Source organism: Micromys minutus (genome assembly GCF_963924665.1).
Source record: "Micromys minutus genome assembly, chromosome: 10".
NCBI classification, from domain to species: Eukaryota; Metazoa; Chordata; class Mammalia; order Rodentia; family Muridae; genus Micromys; species Micromys minutus.
Window position 1 is genome coordinate 46,814,515 of NC_137979.1, and position 10,857 is coordinate 46,825,371.

General features: G+C 50.1%; 1 protein-coding gene across 1 annotated transcript; it reads right to left on the minus strand.

The window, feature by feature from the left end:
- Window positions 1-5,989: 5,989 nt before the first annotated feature.
- Window positions 5,990-10,254, minus strand: LOC308425998 (keratin, type I cytoskeletal 14). The gene is made up of 8 exons (XM_080923700.1): window positions 9,704-10,254; window positions 8,370-8,452; window positions 7,691-7,847; window positions 7,381-7,542; window positions 7,171-7,296; window positions 6,855-7,075; window positions 6,698-6,762; window positions 5,990-6,170 (listed from the first exon to the last, which is right to left on the minus strand). Exons 1-8 carry the CDS (start codon window positions 10,214-10,216, stop codon window positions 6,073-6,075), a joined length of 1,425 nt encoding a protein of 474 aa, XP_080779826.1. The 5' UTR covers window positions 10,217-10,254; the 3' UTR covers window positions 5,990-6,072.
- Window positions 10,255-10,857: the final 603 nt, after the last annotated feature.

A 10,857-nucleotide genomic window follows, 5' to 3' on the forward strand; every position in this document is an offset into this window, starting at 1 on the left:
ATCCTCTGCCTAGATCCAGAAATCCCTAAGCATCCTCTCCCATCTGAGTTCAAAGCAGGCATAGGCCTTTCCCCTGCCTCTGGATCATCTCTGCATGTGGCTGCAATTCCTCTCCCTCTGAGGTGAAGTCCTCCACACTGAGCCTCTGAGATGGAGTCCTCCCCACTGAGCCTCTGAGGTGGAGTCCTCCCCACTGAGCCTCTGAGATGGAGTCCTCCCCACTGAGCCTCTGAGGTGGAGTCCTCCCCACTGAGCCTCTGAGATGGAGTCCTCCCCACTGAGCCTCTGAGGTGGAGTCCTCCCCACTGAGCCTCTGAGACAATGCAGTGGAGACAACAGTAAGCTTGACAGTGAGGCAGCCTGGACCACCAGCAGTCTCATGCCCCCTAGCCTTGTGGCTGTGACCTCAGTTTCCCCATAGAAAGCCCTTGCATACAGAGTTGCCAAGAACAAGTGCAAAGTGGGGGAGTCCCAGTGTGAAAGCCCAGCTGTCCGTGGTTATGTATCCTTCCCCCTCCCCTCTCCCATTATCTATTCTTCCTATTCTTCCTCCTCCCACTGCCTACTCCCCCACTCCCATCTACCCTTCTCTCCACCTCTACCTTTCATCCCATCTTTTCTCCTGCTTGTTTTCCTTCCCCTCTCCACACCTGGATCGACTTCCAACCCAAAGAGGAGCCAACCACACTGGGTAGCACGAGCCAGATGTGAATTGGTGCTGCAGTTTTCTACCATCTTCCAGTTCTGCCTGGCACGGGAAAGGCAGTGCCTTAGATGAGGAATCTGACTGTCCTGGATTGAATACGAGACCTCTTCCTGGCTGTGTGGCATGGATCATTCTTTTACCCTCTCGGGATTCTTCCCTCCAAACCCTACTTTCCACTCCTCCCAGCAACGAATGAGGACTAGATCTCCTGTAGCTCTGGATACCTTGCCTCAGGAACCTGTAAAAAACAAATCCTGTCTCTATTGTCCATGAAAATTCTAGCACACCTTGGTACATCATCCTGATGGTGAATGACACTGAGTTTTTCCCTTACTCTTGGACCATCTGGATGACCTGGATTTAACCCTCTTGCTGATTATTAGCCCAGCCCCTTTAGTCAACTGTGCCCCCGCACCAGTCTCCCAAGAACAGCCCCAGCCCTCAGAGCACTGACAAAGCTGAATAGAAGAGATTCAAGGACCAGAGCGTCAGAGAGGGGAATTCTGAGTGAGTTCTACCTGCAAGGTGTCAGAGGAAAGGGCTCCTACTAAGTTGTATAAGAACTTAAGAAAAGATAAGGCCAGCCTGGCTCTGACTATAGAAGCCTCCTGCCTGCCTGTATCTAACCACCTGAACTTTTTGACCCCACTTTCTTCCCACCACTACATTTTCTTTAGCTCAGGTTGGGCCAGAAAACCCTGATTCATCATGAGGCTGGATGCTGGCCGAAGGAACACAGACATGACTCACAGGCTCCTCTCCTGGCTCATGGGTCCACCCCTTCATGAGCCACATAAGCAGATGGGCGCTTTGGGTTGGTGCATTGCTGGAGGTGCCTCCATGTATCTTTCAGCGGTGACTCTTTCTTGCTGAATAGTCACCTGCCACCACCCCATCTAGCCAGATCCCACCGGACCAAGGTGCCCTGAGCCTAAAACAGCCTTCCATCTATTTAAGAAATATTGCTTACCCTCAGCCCAGAACCAGCTTCTTCCTGGCATGTTTTGGGTGTATCTTTCCTTGAGTGTCTACTGTGTTCTGTACATTGTACTGAGATTGAGGATAAAATGATGAACAAGCCCCAGTCAGTAAAGCATCTGCCCCACAAACCTAAGAACCTGAGTTTGGATCCTATGCAAAAAGCCAGGTTTGGCAATACACTTTTACATTCTTACTGTTGAGGTAGCAGGGGCAAGAGGATTCCTAGCCAGTCTAGCCAAATGACTGAGACTTGAAAGATGTTTTAAAAGTAAGTGGAGAGCAATTGAGGAAGAAAGCCAACTTTGACTTCTGGAATACATGTGTGTGCATGTGCAAATGGGCCTTCACACACATGTAAACACATAACACACGCGTGCGCGCACGCACGCGCACACACACACACACACACACATCAATGATAAGCAAGTCCTGTCTCCTTGGGTAGCTGTAGGACAAAGCAGACTCTCTCCCAGCAAATATAAAATTCAAAAGTGAACCAACCAGACCCCTAAAGTTCCCGGAGACTAAACCACCAACCAAAGAGTACACATGGAGGGACCCATGGCTCCAGCCTCATATGTAGCAGAGGGTGGCCTTATCAGGCATCAATGAGAGAAGAGGTCCTTGATCCTGCGAAGGCTCGATGTCCCGGTGTAAGGGAATGCCAGGGCAAGGAGATGGGAGGGACTGGGGGGGAGCACTCTCATAGAGGCAGAGGGAGGGGGATGGAATAGGGGAATTCTAGAAGGGAAACTAAGGAAGGAGATAACATTTGAAATGTAAGCAAAGAAAATATCCAATTTGTTTAAAAGTTTATCTATGATGTCTGCAAAGCTGGAAAAAAACAAAAAGCAAAAAACAAAAAACAAAAAAACCTCAAAAGTAAAATAAATGTTATTGGTGGCCAAATGGGGAGCACTCAGGGAAGCCTGTGAGTAGTCTGAGGGATGAGGAGCAGTCACTTGAGAGCCACCACACCTGAGTGAGGGGTGAGCAAGAAGAGTGGACGACACTCCCCCTGACAGAGGGACCAAGTGTCCCGGTGTGGAAACGGGAAAGTGGTCACCAATCAGACAGCCTGCACAGCTCAAATAGAACTTCATGTGAGGCTTAGACGAGCTACCGAGTAACTGCTGGACTGAGCCCCGGCACACCACAATACATCATCCTGAGTCTCTGTGGCAATGGGCCTGCTTCCACCCTTGCTCTTGGTCCGTCTGGATGATGTGAGTATCAAACATCTTGCTTATGACTAGGCCATCCTTCTAGTGCACTTAAACCCCTTAAGATCAAGATGTATCAAAATGAGTGCTGTTGAGGACACATAGTCCCTCCCTCAAGGAACCTGAAAGCTGGGGGTAGCAATGTTCAAACGCTAAGACTTGGAGCAGAATGGTCTCCCTTAGGAGAGGAGAGCACAGGAGAGATGATCTCCATCTACCTAGCACAGCCCCATTCTGCATTCAGAGTAGGTGGAGAAAGTAGCTCCTCCCAAATTCAAGGGGTGTGGAACCACAGCCCTCGTTTGCCTAGCTCCATGCAGCCGCTCTTGTTTCCACCAGGCGGTGCTATCGAGTCACTTTTCTCGATAGTCACTTTTCACATTTCAATGGTGGGGGCAGAGCCCAGGTCTCCTGTGAGTAAGGCAGCCTTTCAACCCTGTGAAGAGAACTAGTCATTAGTAGAAATCAGTTGTTGGCTCTACCTTTCCACTGATGTGGTGGTGAAAATTAAGAGAGGAGGGTGTCCACATGAGACCCCAGAACTGCTGTGATGTCTTCCCTTTGTTCCTCAGGCTCCTGAAATCTAAGCCACCGCCCCCCTCCCCTTCACCACCGCCCCCTCTCCCGTTCTGAGCTTGCTTATAGCCAAATGGCCTCGAGCAAGTCTGCCTTTTCCCTGTATTCCTTCCAACCTCAGTGGCAGCCATCCAAGCAAGGACAGAGGGTGCTCCCTCAGCACAGTAGTGCTAAGGAGCTCGTGCGCTCAGAATGTCACAGAAAAACTCCAATGTCCCAGGTAGGGTGATGCCAGAAGATCCATGAAGAATCCTTAGCTTTCTGGGCTTCCATCTCCACTTCTGAGTGTAGCTGCATTTTGCTCTCAGTCCAACCCAGATGAACCCCTCAAGTGTGAACCACCCCCTATATTCTATGTCACACTTGACAGGAAGCTCATTGCCCTGGTGGGCACCCTGATATCTCTCCTCCCTAAGGATCTGGTCCTTTGGCTCCAGGATACACTTCTTCAGACAACGTTCACCCCAGCTCAAACTTGCAAACGACTCGGGTTAAAAAAAAGAGTTATCTCAGGGTTTCAAAGGCATAGGCCGGTCATGACTTTCCTGCTGTGTAGGTACAAGGAACACCAGCAACACTTCATTCCTTTTACTAATAATTACTCATCTTGAGCTGTCACCAGCAGAGCACTATGCACCAAGCTTGATGCTAAGCTCATCGGTTCCATGAGATCATTCACGTCATCAGCATTGTATAGTGAAGGTATTTCTCCTCCACCTTAGGAAAGAGGGATGTGTGTTTTCTATCCTATTCCAGTTCTTCAAGGCTAGTAAAAATGGGAACCCAGGAAAGACAGAATTCTCAGGTCCAAATTGTCTTTCTTCATTCACCCACATTCAGCTATACTTAGAACTTTCCATCACCCAGCCAAGTGACCAAGCGATTGGAATTAATACAGATCTAGTCAATTCTTCCTAGTCCAGGGGGTAGTGAGCCCTCCCCACCCCTGGCATCTCTGGCATGCACCCAGATAAGGTTCCTCCTCTTCCCACTCCTCAGTCAACCACAAGACAAAGCAAAAGTCACTCCTCCAAGTGGAGGCTCCTAATGCTCTCACTACTGAGCCCACTCTGGCCTTAAACTCACAACAGTCCTCCTGGATCCACCTCACTAGTGCTGGCTTACATGTGTGACCCACCAGGCTCAGAGGTCAGTCTGGCTCTTAAGGTGTAACTTACTCATTAGATTTGTGTATCATCTACAAGACGCGGGTTACATCTCTTTATTCTACAAATGAAAAAAACCAAAGGCTAAGATCTCCAAGGTCACTAATTCAGAGCAAACCCAAGGTTAGAAACCAGTTAGCATATTCTGGAAGCCTCTAGAAATGCCCTTGTCATGAATGGTACCCAGCATTGCTAAGACAACCTTGCCTTGAACCTGTGTACTCCAGTCTGTGTTCTTACAGACTGTGCTTCCAGTTAACACCCACAAGACTGGGAGACAGCACTATCATCCCCATTTAACAGATATGGAAAAGAGAGGATCGTCAACACCCTCTAAATCAGTCATTTGACTTTGAGTTCAAATGACTCTTTCATGGGGATCACCTAAGACCACCAGAAAACACAGGTATTTACAATACAATTCATAGCCGTGTCATAAGTACAGTTATGAAGTGGCAGTGAAAATAATTTTATTTTTCACAACATGAAGAACAGTATTAAAGGGTCCCAGTGTTGGGAAGATTTCAAACCACTGCTCTAAACTGACTAAGAATAGACTCAACTCTAGACATCCAGATCAGGGAAATATGGCCACCAACAGAGCATGAGTTCTTACTTGGGGTTCACAGAGTATTAGGGGACTAGTAAACCACATAACATTGTACACAAAGTTTTCTACTTATCTAGAGATGGGATATATAGAAAAAAAAATGTATGAGTTCTGATACAGAGTCATCTTAAAAGATCACAAAATCCTTAGGAATCCTTAACCTAAGGCCAGTGAGATGACCCAGCAGGGGAAAGTGCTCCTCAGACCAGATCACCGGAGTTCAATAACCCAAACCCACAAAGGAGAAAGAAAACCAGCTCTCCAAAGTTGTCCTCTGACCTCCACATACACATGTACCCACATATATATCATGCACATACAACAATAACAACAACAACAACAATAACAATAATTTTTATTTTTAAAGAATCCTTCACCTAACACACTGCCCGGCACCTAAAAGCACTCCATATCTGGTGAATGTGGACAAATGAATAAATGAAGAACTATACCTCTGTCCTAAGAGAACCCATAACCTGGTACACAGAGTCACCTATATCTTCTGAGGTGGTGAAACCCGACCTGGGACTCGAGCCAAGCTCGCCCCCAGGCCCTTTCTCCCAGTCCCAGAGGCCAGAGCCAGGTGCTCTTCTGAGCTCCAAAGCAACACTTCCCACATTCCTCCCACCCCCACTCCTGACAATGACCAGGGAGACAGCGATTGTGCAACTCAGAAAAAGAAGCTTTATTGCTCGCCAGAAGGACAAGGGTCAAGTATGGGGTGAATTGTATAGGGACAATACAGGGGCTCTTCCAGCAGTATCTGCATCCACGCAGGAGCCTCCTAAGCCTGAGCAGTAACTAGCAGCCTTAGTTCTTGGTGCGCAGGACCTGCTCGTGGGTGGAGACCACCTTGCCGTCGTGCACATCCACGACCTTGGTGCGGATCTGGCGGTTGGTGGAGGTCACTGGAGAAAGTGAGAGAGGAGGCATTAGTGGGGTAGACAGATGGGAAGTGTCCTAAAGGGCAGAGAGAAGCCAAGAAACTAAGGAGTAAGCTGTCCCCTGCTGCCCTTTCTCCGTGTGCCACCTCACCCCCTGCTGCCTCATGTCCAGACTGTGTCCTCAAACTGGAGCACTCAACTGGTGCTATCCAACTAGACCTAAAGGCAGCTAAACCCAGACACTTCGAAGTGTGTTGCTCTCCGTGGTGCTGATTTTCATCATCATGGAATCTACCCAAACACCCATTGGAGAAACAAGGTTAAGGTCACTAGTCTTAGCTCTGAGGAGACCTAGAAAGTGGTTGGTTGGTTGGTTGGTTGGTTGGTTGGTTGGTTGGTTGGTTGGTTGTTTTCCTGAAGGCACTCATAGAGAATACTGAGTAAGAACACTTAACTTAATCCCCAAGAAGGTTCTAATCTAGGTCGTAGATCTGCTCCTGAAAGAGTTGAAGGTATTCCCAGGCCCAGGTTGGTGTAGACTAGAGTCTTACCATCTCTGGATGATTGAGAGCCAGAGGAGAATTGAGAGGATGAGGAGAACTGGGCAGATGAAAGGCTGCAAAAACAGAAAATGGCAGGACCATTAGACATCTGGGGGACATTTGTGAAGGGAAGGGGCATGAACTAAAGGGTAGCCCAGGCACTCACTGGGCATCCTCTCCTTCCAGCAGACGGCGGTAGGTGGCGATCTCCTGCTCCAGCCGTGTCTTCACATCCAGCAGGATCTTGTATTCCTGGTTCTGCTGCTCCATCTCACAGCGCAGCTGAGCCAGCTGCTCCTCCACGCTGCCGATCATCTCCTGGATCTGGGCCAGCTGCATGCAGTATCTGCCTTTGGTCTCCTCCAGGTTATTCTCCAGGGATGCTTTCTGTGAGGGAGAGAAATAGGGCAATGGATCACTGAGAATGGCCATGCCCCTGCGGCAAATCCAAATTCGACCTTCATGCACAATGGCATCCCTACCATGCTGAGATGGGACTGCAGCTCGATCTCCAGGTTCTGCATGGTGCGCCGGAGCTCAGAGATCTCGCTCTTGCCGCTCTGCACCAGCTCGCTGTTGGTGGCCACCTCACGGTTCAGCTCCTCTGTCTGTGAAAAAAAAGAATACTATTCACACCAGAACGCCCTGGAAGGCAGGTACTCTGCATTCCTTCCTCTCCAAATGACACCCACCTTGGTGAAGAACCATTCCTCGGCATCCTTGCGGTTCTTCTCCGCCATCTTCTCGTACTGATCACGCATCTCGTTCAGGATTCGGCTCAGGTCCACACCGGGGGCGGCGTCCATTTCCACATTGACGTCCCCGCCCACCTGGCCTCTCATGGAGGCCATTTCCTGCAGAGACAGAAAAGGTCCCATAGTCAAGAGCCACATGACTGACAGGGCTTTTCAGCAACGGGTGATTCCAACCCAGACACCATCTGCTACTCTGTTGCTTCTCTCCACCCACCCTCTTAAGCTGGCCTTTCCATTTAGCTCTCACCTCCTCGTGGTTCTTCTTCAGGTAGGCCAGCTCCTCCTTGAGGTTCTCGATCTGCATCTCCAGGTCAGCTCTGGCCAGGGTCAGTTCATCCAGCACCCGGCGCAGGCCGTTGATGTCGGCCTCCACGCTCATGCGCAGGGTCTGCTCCGTCTCAAACCTAGAATGATTCCAGAGAAAAGGAATGAACTACCCATCCCAGCCACACTGAAAGCTTTGTTCTCTTCCTTTACACATGATTCCCAGAGTTGGCACCCAGGGTGTTGTGGAGAAACAGTGCCCATTGGTTGCTTAAGTCTGAACATTCCTAGGGTCCAGAGCATAAGAAAATTCACCCTTAGTCATGTGCCTGAAAAGGGCACTTCCAGCCTCCCAGCCAATAAGGCTCAACACCTCCAAATATGACAGACAGCTTACTGCAGTTTAGGGATAGGCGGGGGAAGTGTGAAGCAGCTCTCCCTAAAGTGATGACTTTCACACCTGGCTGTGGATCAGAATCTCCTAGGTAACCAGTTACAAATAACTGAACCCAGCTCCAAGGGTGGAGCCCAACAGGCTTCTATTTTTACAAGCACCGTAGGGGGTTCTCCCAGCACAAACCAACCCTGGTTAGAAAGCACTGACCCAAGATGCCCCACCCCACATGCCGGAGGCTCTGAACCACTGCGCACAGCAAACTCACTTGGTGCGGAAGTCATCAGCAGCCAGGCGGGCATTGTCGATCTGCAGGAGGACATTGGCGTTGTCCACAGTGGCTGCCAGGATCTGTAGCATGGAAAAGCCATGGGTCATCGGTTAAACAAATATCTAGGCAGATGTCACTGCAGCCTGCCCTGGTTAAACAGATATCTGTAGGCAGACGTCACTGTGGCCTGCTCTGGCCTCCCTTTCTTGCTCTTGCTTGAATCCTGTTGTCATCTCCTGAGCCTTTGTTTACCACAGAAGCCTGAGAGGGAACCCCATGCAGTCAGTTTCAACCCAGGACTTTGACTCCTGCTCAACAGAAAAACTGCAAATAGGTCTGGCCCCAGGCTCAAAAGCCTCAGAATTTAGGTCTTACCGCTACCACTCACCTATAAACCTAAAATCGGTCTTGGGATTTGAAAGTTCCCCTAAGGCTCCCTACATAGCCTTCATCTTCTGGATCCTTCTCTCGGTACAGGGAAGCCCTATCAGGTCCTATCAACTCACTGCACACACACACATTCCTTTCTAAGCCCATGGGGCATGGACCTCAGGTGGGACTTTCCCAAGAGACAAAACACAACTTGCCCAGGGGATTAGAAAAGAGGAAACTAAAGAAGAAGGAGGAGGAGGGAAAAAAAAGAGAGAGAGAGAAAGAGAGAAGGATCTCTAAACCTGGCTGGAGTTCCTGCCAGAAACTTGCCTAATTTCCATAACTTATTGGAGGCACAGGAGCCAAGGAGGTTTAACAGGAGCATGAAGAAAGGTTTTGGAAGCACAACTCCACCAGGCATTCTCTGGTCTGGAGTAAATATATCCAGCCTTGATTAGTTGTAGGTGTGGATTTTCTATGTCTGCCAGGCTATAGGGAGAAGCTATCTGGTGCCAAAGCTCATGGGCGCGGCAGCCTCAGCCCAGACTAACAAGCTAATGAGAGGTTTGAGCGTCTAGCTTGGTGGGTCCCGTTACAGCCTCACTCCTCCCTTCTGCTGGAGAAGCAACTGCCTCCTATAGCAGAAGGTGAGCCACCTGCGCTCTAATCTCAGCTCCCTACCCCCTCTTGATCTTTAGCAAGTCACAGCACCTCTCAAAGCTTCAACTTCTTTCTCTGTAAAATGCTAAGTGCAGAAACCATTGGCCTCATGTGGGCTAAGGATTGGAGCTCATAAAAGCATGTGGGAAAGCCAGGAAGCGACTCCATCTTCTCACCGACCAGTCCTATTGGGGGACATTTGGGGCCTCAGAGAGAGAAGTTTGGGACTAGAGACTGTCCTATCTAGGAGTCTAGAGATGATCTGAAGCCTTGGAGGAAAATGGAATGGCAAGTCCCACCTTGTTCTTCAAGTCCTCGATGGTCTTGTAGTAGGAGGAGTAGTCTTTGATCTCAGTGGGCCGCTGCCTCTGGTACCAGTCACGGATCTTCACCTCCAAATCACTGTTGGCCTCTTCCAGGGCACGCACCTTATCCAGGTAGGTGGCCAATCGATCATTGAGGTTCTGCATGGTCACCTTCTCACTGCCAACCAGGAGCCCATCACCACCGCCGAGTCCACCACCAAATCCACCAAATCCACCTCCAAACCCTCCACCATATCCACCACCAAGTCCTCCACCAAATCCACCACCAAAACTGCTGCTGCTGAAGCCCCCACCATAGCCACCTCCAATCCCACAGGCTCCCCCAGAGGAGAAGCGAGAGGAGGTGACCGACATGCCCCCATAGGTGCTGGGAGCCCGGCAGGATCCTCCAGCCAGGACGGAGGAGATGCGGCTGGAACCACCACCAATGCCACAGGAGCCCTTCATGGAGCTGGAGGAGGTGAACTGGCGGCTGCAGCTGGCCATGGCTTTGAGAGAGGTGAGCAAGTGAGTCGGCAGAGAGAAGAGAGAGCTGCTCAGGTACGTTGGAAAAGTACGATAGTGCTTTATAGTGGTGAGGAGGGGGGCGGGCCTGGCATGTTCCATTCCCCTTGGCTTTCATCACTCCCAGACCAGAGCCAACTCCCGATCAGATCCCTCCTCTCCTCCGCCTCATCATGTCTGTCATATTTTACTGGAAACTCATTGTTTGAAGTGTTTTGGGCTTTCTCGTCCCGCCAGGCATGATTCATCAGGGGAGGGGTGGGCCTGCAGGCTACACTTTCCCATGGGGCCCCGGGAGCCACAGCCCTTAGGAACCCACACTCTGGGCTCAAGTAGGATGACAGAGTAGGGCCTTACCACGCCATAAACCTGCTGACCTGTTAGTTCCCATTTAATGGGTGGGAGACTCCTTTATTACATGTACAAAAAGACCACCAGAGTGAGAAACTGGCACGTAGCTGGAGGTACATCAACGTGGCTATCCTTGGCACTACCTGCTAAGGACTGGCCATCTGTCACATTCTCAGCCAGTCAAGTGGCTCAGACTCCAGGAAGCTCCCCCTGAGCCCTGGGGACAGACCCTAATACCCACCACAAACCTACACACAGATCTGTGCCGTTAG

Excerpts from the sequence above, each read along its gene's own strand:
- LOC308425998 (XM_080923700.1), bottom strand. The coding sequence starts at position 10,216 with ATGGCCAGCTGCAGCCGCCAGTTCACCTCCTCCAGCTCCATGAAGGGC. Across the intron at positions 8,453-9,703 it reads TCGAGGACTTGAAGAACAAG|ATCCTGGCAGCCACTGTGGA; the intron begins GTGGGACTTGCC and ends TCCATGCTACAG. Across the intron at positions 6,763-6,854 it reads CTGGAAGGAGAGGATGCCCA|CCTTTCATCTGCCCAGTTCT; the intron begins GTGAGTGCCTGG and ends CTGTTTTTGCAG.